Source organism: Salmo salar, chromosome ssa27, assembly GCF_905237065.1.
Source record: "Salmo salar chromosome ssa27, Ssal_v3.1, whole genome shotgun sequence".
NCBI classification, from domain to species: Eukaryota; Metazoa; Chordata; class Actinopteri; order Salmoniformes; family Salmonidae; genus Salmo; species Salmo salar.
In genome coordinates, this window is record NC_059468.1 from 24,120,416 (window position 1) to 24,136,305 (window position 15,890).

The 15,890-nt window shown below is 42.8% G+C and overlaps 1 protein-coding gene across 3 annotated transcripts in view; it reads right to left on the reverse strand.

Moving 5' to 3' along the window:
• Positions 1-15,890, reverse strand: part of LOC106588723 (uncharacterized) — an 87,152-nt gene that overhangs the window by 57,901 nt on the left and 13,361 nt on the right. For all 3 annotated transcript variants that reach the window (XR_006762490.1, XM_014177998.2, XM_045709819.1), the window contains exons 13-30: positions 15,373-15,504; positions 15,219-15,276; positions 14,878-14,958; positions 8,165-8,364; positions 7,799-7,892; positions 7,628-7,645; positions 7,441-7,506; positions 7,182-7,321; positions 6,894-7,013; positions 6,747-6,804; positions 6,333-6,371; positions 6,177-6,239; positions 3,966-4,114; positions 3,754-3,870; positions 3,561-3,609; positions 3,381-3,461; positions 2,330-3,274; positions 2,076-2,153 (exon numbers count right to left, since the gene is read on the reverse strand). Coding sequence is in view for 2 of the 3 variants with exons in the window: in XM_014177998.2 (XP_014033473.2) it covers positions 2,076-2,153; positions 2,330-3,274; positions 3,381-3,461; positions 3,561-3,609; positions 3,754-3,870; positions 3,966-4,114; positions 6,177-6,239; positions 6,333-6,371; positions 6,747-6,804; positions 6,894-7,013; positions 7,182-7,321; positions 7,441-7,506; positions 7,628-7,645; positions 7,799-7,892; positions 8,165-8,364; positions 14,878-14,958; positions 15,219-15,276; positions 15,373-15,504 (2,488 nt within the window). In the remaining variant the exon portion in view is untranslated. The remainder of the gene's footprint in view (positions 1-2,075; positions 2,154-2,329; positions 3,275-3,380; positions 3,462-3,560; positions 3,610-3,753; positions 3,871-3,965; positions 4,115-6,176; positions 6,240-6,332; positions 6,372-6,746; positions 6,805-6,893; positions 7,014-7,181; positions 7,322-7,440; positions 7,507-7,627; positions 7,646-7,798; positions 7,893-8,164; positions 8,365-14,877; positions 14,959-15,218; positions 15,277-15,372; positions 15,505-15,890) is intronic.

Consider the following 15,890-nt stretch of genomic DNA (forward strand, 5'->3'; position numbering starts at 1 on the left):
TATTCGGCGCACGTGACAAATAAACTTTGATTTGATATATTGCATACCCACCGTTCTGTGCATAACTTGTCAGCGCTAGCTATATCAACCAATCAAGTAACAATCTGGCAGCCGAGGGAGGATCTCTTAGGGACCTCCCCAGTTTTAAAAGTATAAAAATGGTATGACAACTTAGATTTTTGGAGAACGTCTCCATTTGCTGAAGTATGCTTTACTGATTAAGAGCTGCTGAATAAAATTGTGTCGTCCTAAAGAAGGTCTGTCGAGTATTCTTTGAGTCCGCCTGCCCTTCACTAGTGATGTGTTGCCACTATCAAACCAATCAACTATTTTGCATGTTTTTTTATTATATATATATTTTTTAATGTGACTTGCATAAGATACAAAAGTAATGCTTCATAATAGGGCTGCATGATTAATCGAATTCTCATCGAGATTGCGATATTGACATCTGCAATATCCAAATCACAGAAGTCTGCAAATTTGCAATATTTTGAAACTCCACTTTATATAGTTGACTTCATTTGCTACTTGAGTTGTCCCTCTCCCCCTCGGCACACGTTGCTCCCACAAACAAGCCCCGCCCCGTCACTCAAGGAGCGCAGACTTCCAGTTCCAAGTTCGCTCTTCATGGTCATTGCATTGTCAATGCAACATATGTTGGTGACAATGCTGCTTTCCACTTTGCTTCTTAATATAAATCCACATACACTCTATAATTACACTATTAGGCTAGTTTGTGCATCTTACTCTCTGCAAATATCTAGTTAGTCAGCATTTTATTAGCAAGTTGTGGCCACAAGAATAGTCGCTAATGGTAATTGCAAGTTAGCCAAATACCCTGAGCCAGAGGAAACATAGCTAAGCTAGCTAATACAGTCTGATACCACTGGTGCTGTAGGCCTAGATCAGCATGTTGTTTGTGCAACAGTATGCATGTTATTCATCAGAGAGAAATAGGCTAAGCATGAATATGTTACATGAATCAGAGACAGTAGAGAAAAATGTAGCATCTATTCGAGTCTAATTAGGGTCCCCTGGGAAACACTGACCAACCCTTTGGCTCCTCCCCTGTCACAATAACTCCTCCCTGGCTTTTAAAAAAAAGGTGTTTTCATGCCAAGCACAGTGTTCAAAGTGCCCACTGCATTCCAACCAAAGAATTTGAATAATTATTATATTCCCATGATTCCAACAGTTCACCCAAGTGTTCTGACCTATATCACAAGTAAAATTGCAAATCACAATATTTGGTCCAAAAAAAAAAATATTCAATTAGATTTGCCCAAATCGTACAACGAACAATCAAGGAAATATATATTCTACTCAGAGCCAATAAATATGAGTGCTGAATGCCACCGCCTCTGACCGTTCAAACTATATATACACAAACATCAACTTTGCCAGACTTCCATTAGTCGAGTGAACGAGACAGGATTTTAGGAAGACTTGCCACGTCAGACTAAAGGCTTCTGCATGCTTCCCATCCGAAACAGGTTGGAACGGTTTGTGACGTATTCGGTTAGCAGTAAGGATTCTGCTAACCGAAAGTGTTTGTTCATGAACACTTTTCACTTGATAAATACTACACCAAACAGCTTAGTTTGATGTAAAATTCGCACGACTAAGATCTCATCGGACCTTCACATATCCGCAAACTCCAACCCATTCACAACAGTTAAACAGGCAGTGTTTAACTTATCTCTAAGTGTGGTATTCAGACTTGAGATCACCACACATTTTCACACAAGTCTTCCATTGACCTCATTCTCAAACCTATTTTTTTTTTAAATCCCAGATAGAGCTATCAGTGACAATGAGCTCCAAACCCAGGTTGATCTGCTAACTGAATGGTGTGGGTGAGAGGCTAGGACCTCCACAGATAATTTGCTCTCTGGCTCGTTCACCACAACACTCACAGGCTGATAGCGTGTCATTGCTCATTATCTCTTCATTGGATAGGACTGACTTGGATTTTGCTCATCTCAATCAGCCCTGCTAGGTCAAATAATACATCTGTTCAGCTAAACAATAATGTGTCAGAATACATTAAAACACACTGCAGAGATACTGACCAATCACAGCTTCTCGATTCTGCCTCTTCAGGAAATCCCACAGATTACTGGTTGGAGAGGAGATGGGGGGAGGAGTCCCTAGAAGACAAACAGAGTCAACAATGCTGACTATGCCACTTACCTCGCACTCATTGCGGGTATGCACAAACACACACAGCTAATTGTAACAGCGAACAAGGATCCAAATAAACACACTCAAAACTACGCCACACACACACACACTCGCATGTACCAAACTCAAAACATGAACACACCTTTAGTTTTTTCTTTCACAGTCTGAGTATTGGTCTTCTTTTCAGGTGTTTTACAAGTCTCAGGCTTTTTACCATGCTTTCTTTTGGTCTCTCTATTGCTGGCTCTACTGGCCACTATACTAACAGCTCTACAGGTCTGTCTCTCCATGTCTGTGCTAGTCTCTCTCTCATTCTCCTTAACATTCTCTGTACTGGTCGTTTTCCCAGTGTCTTTGCTGGTCTCATGGACTGTCATGTTTCTAGTCTTACTCCCTAACTTTTTGACAGTCTCTGTACTGGTCTCTTTTTTGTCAGTCTCCATCTCTTTCTCCTTGATTATCTTTTCTGCCTCCTTATCTTTCCCTCTGCTCCTGCTGTCCTTTCTGGTTTCCTGACTAGCTTTTGTTATTGTGACTCCGCCAGTGTCTTTACTGGTCTCTCCGCCAGTGCCTTTACTGGTCTCTCCGCCAGTGCCTTTACTGGTCTCTCCGCCAGTGCCTTTACTGGTCTCTCTGCCAGTGCCTTTACTGGTCTCTCCGCCAGTGCCTTTACTGGTCTCTCCGCCAGTGCCTTTACTGGTCTCTCTGCCAGTGTCTCTGCCAGTGCCTTTACTGGTCTCTCCGCCAGTGCCTTTACTGGTCTCTCTGCCAGTGCCTTTACTGGTCTCTCTGCCAGTGCCTTTACTGGTCTCTCTGCCAGTGTCTCTGCCAGTGTCTTTACTGGTCTTTCTCTTAGTCTCTCTGCCAGTGTTTGTACTGGGGTCACTGCAGGTTTCTTTGCCAATGCGTTTGTCCACTTCCACCCCAGTCTCCTGGGTCATTTGAATAGTTTCTGGGGTGGCCTCTCTATCCATCTCGGTCTCATTGTCTTTGTCAGTCTCTTTCCTGGTCTGTTTCTCCTCTCCTACAGATGTAGGGGCAGGTTCTAGGGTAGCCTGGCTCTGGTCTCTGATCGAACTGGAGGGAACTAAGAAACAGCAACATCATATCCACCTTCATCACTACCTCCAATGTTAGATGTCTAGTTGATGTGTTACCCTCTCCCTCCCTTCCCACCAACCCCTCTAACTCACCCAGTTTCTTGCCAGGTGGTAGCAGGGGCATCAGTTCTCCCATGTTCCCTCTCTTCTTGATCGCCTTCAAGATCACTAAGGCTACAGAATACAGAGTTAATCACTCACACAAACAAAGGTGACCAAACAAATGTACACACACACACACACACACACACGCGCGCACACACACACACTGACCTCTCTCATAGATGACTGACTCCCCGATGTAGCGTTGCAACATCATGAACTTATAAAGGGATAGAGGGAGAAGGAGAGAGTGAGGGAAGAGGGATAAGGACAATGCATCACTACAGGGTATAACTGTAGGTTTTTTGTGGTGGTTTGGAGTGTTTTACCTGGACACGTCTGGTGGAGTGTGTGTGTGTGATACCTGTAGGCGCCCCATGGCATGTATTTTCTCAGCCTGTTGTGCCAAGTCCAGCAGTATTTCGCTCCTCCTCTCATCAGACTCCTCTACCTCTTTCACAGAGCCTGGATGGGCACGCTCCTACACACACAGACTTGTATAAGAGGGCTGTAAAAGGCTTTTTTGTTGTTGTGTTGGAGCAACAAATTGGTGAATCTTTGTGTGTGTATATTTACCAGGAACGTGGTGATGTGTTCATAGCTGTGTATGTGAGCGATGCTGAGTCCGTCTGACAACTTCCTCTCACACAGCAAACACAGGAAGCCCCAGCCTGGAGACGAGGGCCCGGCCCTAGTAACGCTGTACTGAACCAGGAACTGCAGACCTGAGAGAGAAATAAAACATTTTTTTAGTTATTGACCTGAACACAGAGGTGAGGGGTAATTCTGATGGGAACTACTTTCTCTAGGTCTAACTGTGTATCTCTAACACGGGTAAAACAAGCTTCCCCTTTGTTTTATGCTTAAATAGAGGGTATGTCATGGTCTTGTTAATGGCTTAACTTCTTGCGGATTAGTGGGATGCTAATTTCCGGTGAAATTGCAGAGCGCCAAATTCAAATTAAACTATACAAATTAAACTATAAATATAAATATTCAACTTTCATGAAATCACAAGTGCAATACATCAAAATAAAGCTTAACTTCTTGTTAATCCAGCCGCCGTGTCACATTTCAAAAAGGCTTTACGGCGAAAGCAAACCATGCGATTATCTGAGGACAGCGCCCAGCACACAAATGCATAACAAATCATTTTCAACCAGGGAGTTGCGACACGAAAGTCAGAAATAGCGATATAATATATGCCTTACCTTTGAAGATCTTCTTCTGTTGGCACTCCAAAAGTTCCCAGTTACATTACAAATGGTCCTTTTGTTCGATAAAGTCCTTCCTTATATCCATAAAAACTCAGTTTAGCTGGCGTGCTTCAGTCAATAATCCACTCGGTTTCCCTCCTTCAAAATGCATACAAAATGAATCCCAAACGCTACCAATAAACTTATCCAAACAAGTCAATCAACGTTTATAAATCAAACCTTAGGTACCCTAATACGCAAATAAACAATAACATTTAAGACGGAGAATCGTTATTGTCTTTACCGGAGAAAATACAAAAGAACGCGCTCTCATTCACACGCGTGGAAACACTACAGCCAAATTGGGAGCCACCTAGAAAAACTACAATTTCTGTCTCATTTTTCCAAAAACCAGCCGGAAACTCTTTCTAAACACTGTTGACATCTAGTGGAAGCCCTAGGAACTGCAATCGGGCACGATTTCGCCCTATTATAAAAGGATGCATTTTTTGGGGGGGAGAGATGGTTTGTCCTCGGTGTTTCGCCTGCCATTTCAGTTCTGTTATACTCACAGACATTATTTTAACAGTTTTAGAAACTTGAGTGTTTTCTATCCAGATCTACCAATTATATGCATATCCTAGCTTCTGGGCCTGAGTAGCAGGCAGTTTACTTTGGGCACGCTTTTCATCCGGACGTCAAAATACCGCCCCCTATCCCAAAGAAGTAATTAAATAATAAATATGGTTTAAGACTTGTGATTAGAAAATCTCTTCCAATGGACAACTGGTTTCCATAATGTATTTACTATCTTTTTGGAACAGGATTTATTATGAACACTTGTTTGTATTCCATAGGTTTAGGACAAAAGAGACTCCCCTCTCTTCAACGTATAAAAGGGTGTTTGAGATGTCGAAGTTGTATGCTCTGTGTATGCTCTGTGTATGTATCTTTAAGTAGTCTTGAATAGTGTTTGTCGTTTGTTCTTTGAGTCTTGATGGTTATGAAGATACCGAGAACAAAACGACAAGCACTTGAATCCAAATCAAGATTTTCTTAACGATCAGCCAGGAAGAGTAGTATAGAAGTAGCATACAAACTGAGTCTCCTCCACCTCAACCTATGGAGTCCATGCAATTAATACTAATATAGCTAAAGGACAGAGCACCATATAAAAGGTAAGGAAACTAAATGCATATGTAAAGCACATATTCCCTTGGACCCAGGATATTCTAACACTGAAGTCATTCAGAGGACAGACTGTACTGTGCAGTATGTGAGTGGTCCAAGAGGATTCAGAGGCCTTGTTACATACATCAGTAACACAAAAAGGATACAGAGGCACAGATGGTAAAACGGATATTTCCACAAAGCTATAGTGGTTAATACCCATCAGAGGGTAAGGTAAGAACCTCCACAATAAAAACTTACTGTTTGTATAGCATTTGTGCTTCTGTATGTCCACTTCCTATATGTCCACTTTGTCTAATTTCTGTATGCCTGCTTTCTGTGTCTGCTTCCACCTCCATTTTACCATGTTTTTACTTAGTTTAAACCCTTCAGATTCTGTTTTCATTTGGTCTGCACTCACCCAGCATAGGAATCCTCCGGTCTTTGTTTTTCAGATGGGCGGAAAACGTCAGCGGCCTGTCAACTACAGGATAACACAGACAGAGACAAACAATCTTAGAGCCCTGAATGCTCTGCTTATGACACCAGAGAAACTTTATGATGAACATCTACTAACCTTTTAGATAACGATGGAAGTTCTTGAGTCTCTTCATGGCTTGAGGATGAGAGTGAGCGAGCGCAAGAGAGAACAGACAGAGGACATGAATGCAGGGGATGCTAGACTTTCGGCAGTTGATGATCCAGCCTACCTACGGAGGAAGAGACTGCTAGGTGCCTAATGAAGAGCGTCGGGCCTGTCTATCCGACTGGCACTTCTCCCTCCCTGTACCGTCGACGCACCCTCCACTACAATTATGAACTGCATCAACGCTATCAGCATCAACCTTATAAGCTGTGGAAGACCAACGCCTAAGACTGAACCTGCCACAACCATACATATGTTTTTAAAAGTCTCTTTGAGACTCCCTTTGTAATGAAATGCGCTATATAAAATACATCTATAATTATTTTTAGTGGGGTGATGTCTTACCAGAGGAGTAGGAGGACATCTTAATGCTGTGGAAAACACTGGCAGGAATATCAAACACCTGGGGGAGAGAGGGCAAGAAATGGAATGAGACCATAAACCTTCACATCTCCAGAGCAACTTCCCCTTCTCCCCCCCATCCTTCCCTACCTTCAGAACATTGTCTCTCTCTCCTCGGACTCTCTCCTCCTCCCAGGCCAGAGTCTTCAGGACCTCCAGGCCCATCTCTGTCCCCCACCCGAATGGCAGACACTGCGGACTCTGGTACATCTGATACAGAGAGATAGGGCACCCACTTTCAACTAACTACAATGTATACACAGACTTTATAAAGCATTCATAATGCTTCATAAGCACAACATAGATGTTAGAAAAATAATTTACAAGCAGCCATAGCCATAAAGGGTGATATAAAAAGCAACACGCATACACACTGACCAGAGTGCGTCGAAGGTGGAGTATGGAGGTGAGGTGAGTCATGACGAGATGGGCGGGGATTATCTCCTGACAGGTGTGACACAGGTAGAAGGGCGTTTTCCAACACTCAGTACTCACACACATCACCAACAGACAGACACCTGGGAAATGGAGTCCGTCAGAGTACAGTATGTATGGTAGCGCAACTGGGACAAAACAGAGCATAATAATATTTAATATTAACATCTGATATTTTTCTGAAAAGAGGGCACCCCTTTACCAATAATTGGTTCGGTTCTTTCTGGGTTCCGGAAGTACTCATACAAGGTAAAGGATGGGATGCAGGCTATACCAACGGCAGAGAGAAGGGAAGGAAGAATTTGTCAGTGACCCTGATGGCCAGTAGAACTGGACAATGAGATGAACGTTTTAAAACATATACATTTCATTGGAGTCAGAAAACTCACCTTTACTGTCCTCGTCCCCTGAGAAGGAAGAAAAAAAGAGAGAAAGAGTTAGTTCATCTAGTCACTCTTCTTATGTTTTATAAACAATGGAACTCTCAAAAGATGTATAGTATGATGGGGCAACGATGCAGTAGTTGATTTTTTATGGTTGGTGAGCAACATCACTAGTACCTGGTCCAAAGATATCTCCTAGCATCTTCTTGTGTTTCCAGTGACGCACATGTAACTTGTACTGCGACACAAACTCACATACCACGTTGCAGTCCTGAAGTGGATACAGAGATGACAGGGATGCACACACACACAATTGATGAGCCTCCTGTTCCTCAGAGTGTGTGGGAGAGGGTTTAAGTATTTTCAGATGTAGAGATGTAAAGTAAACATGTTGAGCAGCCACCATTCCAACATTACAGAGAGGAGGCATGTCACCAGTCCTGGAGCAGGACCTTTACCTGGGGTTAAGTACTGAAGGACACTTAACCCCAGGTAAATTAGAAATTGTGGCTACAGTGTGGTGTGAGGAACAGTATTCCTCACCTGACAGTGCAGTCGACAGGTCCCTCTCTGGCTAGTAGCTGTGGTAACAACTGGAGCAGTACTTGCTGTAGCTACAGTCTCAACAGCTGTAGGTGTGACATAGGTCTTCTCTGGGCTTGACTTGGTCTCCATAGGAACAGCCTCGGCAACGGTAGTCATGGTAACATCTTTGGTAATCTTTGACCCTTCTGAGAAAGGAACTAAAGAAGATCCAGACAGAGACATCAGAGAGAGTTCCAGAGTCCCTGACTGGCACAACTCTAAACAGAGAGAAAGAAGGGGGTAACACCTGATTTGGATAGTCCTGATTGGCCATCTGCAGAGCATCTAGATGGACTTACTATCAACAAAATATCTGTTGATAAGCAACTGCTTGGTAAGGTTACGGTTAAGAATAAGGGTTAGGGTTAGGGCTAGGGCTAGGCTAAGAGTTCAGTTTAGGGTTATCTGGACTATCCAAATAAAGTGTTACCGAAGTGGGAGAGGGGACATTGAGATCACTTGGCCAAACACCAACCACAGAGCAGAAGTAGGAACAGAGGGAGAAAGGATCAGGAGTCCTGCCATGAAAAGGCACAATCTGAAACATTCACTTAAACTGATTGAGGAGGGCAATACCTTATTTTCTATACATCATCATACTTTACTTTGACTATTCTACATCAGCACATTCCACTCTCCATAAACTCCTCCACATGCCCCCTTCCAGATCTGGAAACCCCCTCTAACTCATTCTGCTATTCATGGTATGTCCTGTATAGGACCACGCCGATGACCTCTCTGCTCTAGCAAACCTGGGGTGCTTTAACTTCTTTGGGATAGGGGGCGGTATTTTGACGTCTGGAGAAAAGCGTGCGTCCCACTGATCCGCAAGAAGTTAAGACTCAGCCTTAAGTAAACCAAGCATTCAGGTAGGGTGTGAGTGTGTTGTGTCATGGACGTTTTAAAAAGGGGTTGATTTCGCCTCGCTTTTAGCCAACTTGCGTCAGTGCTTGACTGAGGTGAGATCAGACCGCTACTCTTTAGGGAACGGGAGATACCTGGTCAGTTGTCCAACTGAAATGTGTCTTCCGCATTTAACCCAACCCCTCTGAATCAGAGGTGCCTTAAATCAACATCCACGTCGTCGGTGCAAGGGGAACAGTGGATTAACTGCCTCGCTCAGAATGACAGATTTTTACCTTGTCAGCTCGGGGATTCGATCCAGCAGCCTTCTGGTTACTGGCCCAACGCTCTAACCACTAACCGGAGCTTCCGATGTGCAACCGCAATAAAGTTATTTAGAGGTTGAATATTCAGACTTGCAGCTCTATTGGGGATAGTTAGGGACCATCAATAAATTACACAATGTACATGGGACAATATTTTCACACCTTTCAGTTCTAATGAAATTATTTCAATATTTGATTAAACTTTTACAATTTACAGTTGGTGAGGTTTCTAAGTAAACAAAATTTGGCGCTATCGAATTTAGAAAATATTGGCCCATTTACATTGTGTTATTTATTGACGGTCCCCAACTAGACCAATAGAGCTGCATCTCTGTTGAATATCCAACTTCCAATGTTACCATAGTCGGTGTAAGCTCTGAGAGAAAACTTAAGCATTCACCCAGGGTTTATTCAATATTATAAACTGGGTGGTTCGAGCCCTGAATGCTGATTGGCTGACAGCCGTGGTTTATCAGACCATAAAGCACGGGTATGACAAAACATGCATTTTTCCTGCTCTATCTATGTTGGTAACCAGTTTATAATAGCAATAATGCACCTCGGGGGTTAGTGGTATATGGCCAATATACCACTGCTAAGGGCTGTATCCAGGCACTCCGTGTTGCATTGTGCGTAAGAACAACCCTTAGCTGTAGTATATTGGCCATATACTCTCTTAGACCACACCCCCTCGTGCCTTATTGCTTAAGTGACCTGCGCAGGGGAGACCTTTTCTGGACGCAGCCAGCATTGGACTCTCTTAGACACAATTACAGTTTAGCTTATATAGGCAGGGAACATCTGGTTTAGATTAGAGGTCGACCGATTAATTAGGGGCGATTTCAAGTTTTCATAACAAAATCGGTAATCTGCATTTTTGGAGGACGATTACATTGTATTCCACGAGGAAACTGTGTGGCAGGCTGACCACCTGCTACGCAAGTGCAGCAAGGAGCCAAGGTAAGTTGCTAGCTAGCATTAAACTCATCTTATAAAAAAATCAATCAATCATAATCACTAGTTAACTACACATGGTTGATGATATTACTAGGTTAACTACCTTGTCCTGCGTTGCATATAATCAATGCGGTGCCTGTTAATTTATCATCGAATCACAGCCTTCTTTGCCAAATGGGGGATGATTTAACAAAAGCGCATTCTCGAAAGAAAAAGCACAATTGTTGCACGAATGTACCGAACCATAAACATCAAAACCTTTCTTAAAATCAAAACACAGAAGTATATATATTTTTTTAAAACCTGCATATTTAGTTAAAAGAAATGAATGTTCGCAGGCAATATTAACTAGGGAAATTGTGTCACTTCTCTTGCGTTTATTGCACGCAGAGTCAGGGTATATGCAACAGTTTGGGCCGCCTGGCTCGTTGTGAACTAATTTGCCAGAATTTTACATAATTATGACATAACATTGAAGGTTGTGCAATGTAACAGCAATATTTAGACTTAGGGTTGCCACCCGTTCTATTAAATACGTGGAAAATTACATAATTAGTCATGCTATCCCATGTTTTACTGTTTAAAGAATTGTCTCTTGTTATATGCTAGAGTTTTTTCTAACTTGATACAAACTTGTCTTTGTGGGACTGGGTCATGAGACTGGGCGTATAGCTAAGGTTCGCTTCGGTGCGACCGCAGCATGTGACATCCTGTGTGTTTACTAATCTACAGAAAGTCACATGTATGGAAACTTGCAGAAAAGAGCACATTATAGTGTTTTGCTGTTGTGATTGCAGTTAGCCCGAGGGCTCAACCAGCTATCTTAAATCTAAACAGACAACTAATTGCCTTTTTACACACCATCTGCTGACTGCCACGTATACAAAAAGGATGTGCTTCTCTATAAAAGTTGAGAACACTGTTCGTTGAGCTTTTTTTTGCAAATCTTATAAGTGTTTGAAAGAATCTGCAGTCTCTCTTCCTATAGAATTGCTACCACACAAGTCATCAGCATCTGGCTATGACTAGCATTCCTCAGAGACGAGGTCTACCCCAAACTATTAAATAAAATGTCTTAATATATTCTGTCTTGGTTGTCATTCAGTTAAGCCTGTACTCGATTGAACTATCATTTATGTATAGGACTACTATAGATGCCACATAGGCGGCTTTCAACTGGAAAATTTAGAGCAGTTCCTCTTCTCGCCCTGTGAGCTAGTCAGGTAGTGTGTACGGCACATTCGTCCAGAGCCACGTACCCTGAATCAGCTCACAGGAGATCTTGTGACATTGTACTCTGCAGGTAGTTAAAACCTAAAGCCTTATTTATGTTTCATAGTGCTTTTAGAGGCCACGTATACACCCCAGGGTGAATAAACAGCTTCCATCCCCAGGCCATCAGACTGTTAAACAGTCATCACTAGCCGGCCTTCGCACACTACCCTGCCCTGAACCTTAGACACTGCCACGACCCACCACCCGGTACCCTGCCCTGAACTTTAGACTGCTGCTCCATGTACATAAAGTCATTGAACACTGGTCACTTTAATAAAATGTTTACGAACCGTTTTAACATTTCAACAGTGCATTCGGAAATGTTTCAAACAATAACTTTTTCCACATTTTGTTACAAAAAAAGTTTCTCAAGCTACACACAATACCCCATAAAGACAAAGCAAAAACAGGTTTAGAAATTTTTGCAAATGTATAAAAAAAATAATAACATTTACATAAATATTCAGACCCTTTACTCAGTACTTTGAAGCACCTATGGCAGCGATTACAGCCTCGAGTCTTCTTGGGTATGACACTACAAGCTTGGCACACCTGTATTTGGGGAGTTTCTCCCATTCTTCTCTGCAGATCCTCTCAAGCTCTGTCAGGTTGGATGGGGAGCGTCGCTGCACAGCTATTTTCAGGTCTCTCCAGATATGTTAGATCAGGTTCAAGTCCAGGCTCTGGCTGGGCCACTCAAGGACATTCAGAGACTTGTCCAGAAGCCACTCCTGTGTTGTCTTGGCTGTGTGCTTAAGGTCATTGTCCTATTGGAAGGTGAACCTTTGCCCCCGTCTGAGGTCCCAAGCACAATGGAGCAGGTTTTCACCAAGGATCTCTATACTTTGAAAACCACCACTATGCTTAAAAACATGGAGATTGGTACTCGGTAATGTGTTGTATTTGCCCCAAACATAACACTTAGTAGTCAGGACAAAAAGTGAATTGCTTTGCCACATTTTTTGCAGTATTACTTTAGTGCCTTGTTGCAAACAGGATGCATGTTTCAGAATATGTTTTATTCTGTACAGGCTTCCTTCTTTTCACTCTGTCAATTAGGTTAGTATTGTAGAGTAACTATAATGTTGTTGATCCTTCCTCAAGTCTCTCCTATCACAGCCATTAAACTCTGTAACTGTTTTAAAGTCACCACTGGCATCATGATAAAAATCCCTGAGCAGTTTCCTTCCTCCCCATCAACTGAGTTAGGAAGGACGCCTGTATCTTTGTAGTGACAGTGCATCAATACACACCCAATCCAAAGTGTAATTAATAGCTTCACCATGCTCAAAGGGAGCATGCTTTTTAAAAATTTTACACATCTACCAATAGCTGCCCTTCTTTGCGAGGCATTGGAAAATCTCCCTGGTCTTTGTGGTTGAATATGTGTTTAAAATTCACTGCTCAACTGAGGGACCTTACAGATGTACATGTGGGGTACAGAGATGAGCTGGCCATTAAAAAAAATGTAAACCCTATTATTGCACAGAGTCCATGTGACTTATTATTTGACTTGTAAAGTTAAGTGGGGCAGCAGGTAGCCTAGTGGTGAGCCAGTAACCGAAAGGTTGCTAGATAGAATCCCAGAGCTGACAAGGTAAAGTTCTGCCCCTGAACAAGGCAGTTAACCCACTGTTCCTAGGCCTTCATTGTAAATAAGAATTTGTTATTAAAAGGACTTGCCTAGTTAAATAAAAGGTTATATATAAAAAAAAATTCAAGCACATTTTTACTCCTGAAATTATTTAGGCTTGCATAACAAAAGGGTTTGAATACTTATTGGCTCAAGACATCAGGTTCTCATTTAATTAAATTTGTAAAAGTAAAAAAAAAACATAATTCCACTTTTACATTATGGGGTATTGTGTGTAGGACAGTGACAAAAATCAATTTAACCCATTTTAAAAATTCAGGCTGTACAAAAATTGGGAAAAAGTCAAGGGGTTTCTGACGATTCTGTGCTTCTACCTTTTGAAGAAGGCATAGCTACACCTTTTATATTCATATACCACATGGCCAAAAGTATATGTGGACAACCCTTCAAATTAGCGGATTAGGCTATTTCAGCCACACCTGTTGCTAACAGGTGTATAAAACCGAGCACACAGCCATGCAATCGCCATAGACAAACATTGAAAGTATAATGGCCCATACTGATGAGCTCAGTGACTTTCAACGTGGCACAGTCATAGGATGCCACCTTTCCAACAAGTCAGGTCGTCAAATTTCTGCCCTGCTAGAGCTTCCCCAGTCAACTGTAAGTGTTGTTATTGTGAAGTGGAAACGTCTAGGAGCAACAACAGCTCAGCCACGAAGTGGTAGGCCACACAAACTCACAGAATGGGCCTGCCAAGTGCTGAACCGCGTAAAAATCGTATGTCCTCGGTTGCAACACTCACTATCGAGTTTCAAACTGCCTCTGGAAGCAACGTCAGCACAAGAACTGTTTGTAGGGAGCATCATGAAATGGGTTTCCATGGCCAAGCAGCCGCAGATCACCATGCGCAATGCCAAGCGTCGGCTGGAGTGGTGTAAAGCTTGCCAGCATTGTACCCTGAAGCAGTGGAAACGCGTTCTCTGGAGATTATGAATCACGCTTCACCATCTGGTAGTCCAATGGACAAATCTGAGTTTGGTGGATGCCAGGAGAACGCAACTTGCCCCAATGCATTGTGCCAACTGTAATGTTTGGTGGGGAGGAATAATGGTCTGGGACTAATTTACATGGTTTGGGCTAGGCCCCTTAGTTCCAGTGAAGGGAAATCTTAACGCTAGAGCATACAAGCCTAAGGTCACCATGTGCAATGCCAAGCGTCGGCTGGAGTGGTGTAAAGCTCGCCGCCATTGGATTTTAGACCATTCTGTGCTTCCATTTTTTGCCAACAGTTTGGGGAAGGCCCTTCCTGTCTCAGCATGACAATGCCCCAGGCACAAAGCAAGATGCATAAAGAAATAGTTTGTTGAGATCGGCGTGGAAGAACTTGACTGGTCATGTAGTGTATATATTTATATTCTGGACTCAGTGATTATTCGTTCTGATAGGTCTTAACATTTGTTGTTCTTTTTGTTTTATTTTTTAGATTGTGTGTACTGCATTGGACCTGCGTTAACATCTGCAAAACTGTGTACGTGACCAATAAACTTTGATTTGAGGGTGACTGAGCAAGAGGCAGAAGTCATACAAATAGAGAGGGGAATAGAAATGGAACAGAGTTCGAGATGTGCTTTTCAACAAGGCAGCATGTGAAACCATTCCTTCCCAGTACGTACCCAGTTTGTCTCCAGGTGTAATGCTGGTCTTAAGGCTGCCCTCCTTAAGATCTCTCCTAATGGTCTGCAACTTCCTCAGAGCTACACACAGCAAACACATGTCAGTGTGTGTGTGTGTGTGTGAGATAGAGACCCTGCAGTGTGTACACACATTTGAGAATGAAAATATGTATGTATGATTGACATTTTTTCAAGAGGTGTGGGTTGCTGCAACAGTTGCTGACAGAGCAGTTGGCTGGATTCCACCCCATGCTGCAGCAGTATACGTGTTCCGGAGGCAGAGGCTTAGATCACATCGATTCATTATTTTAAAGAGTGCGTTTGTATGCGTGTCTACTCACCCTCTGTGTAGACAGAAAACTCAACTGAGGAGAACACTGCTGGTTCCAACACAACTTGCTGTAACAGACGGACAAACCATTAGGTTATCAGTCAGATTGATTCAATTATTGGTTTGGGGGTGCAGTCAACAGATAGGGGTGTGGTATTGTTCACCTGTATCTCCTTATTGGCTGACTGACTGATGTCTTGCGCCTGATTGGCCAGGTCCAGGATCATGGAGATGAACCTGCAGCTGTACTCTTTATAACAGTCCTTCATCAGGAGGGTGGAGGGGTGACACACCTTCTACACATACAGAGATAGTCAAGAAATACCAGTAGAGGGTGTAACACACACGCAGACTCACACTTGGAGCGGTAATGAGCGATGAAGTAGTTGATACACCATCTCACGGGTGTATCCTTCAAAAAGCACGCATGAAAATAAATTTGTGGTTAGCTAACATCGAAGCTTGCTTGCAAGAGCTTGCCCTCTTCCGATTGGCTATCATGCGGTCGCTTCGCTGCAATTTGCATAATATTGGAAATGCAGAACATTGGTTGCTTGCCCTCTTGTGGTTGACCTTTAAGTCGATGTGTGTCTGTCCTCCTCTCCTTTCATTGAAAATGACTGGTTGCTGATAGCAGATTCTTACCAAGTGTGAGTCCCCAGATACACACAAACACAGTTAC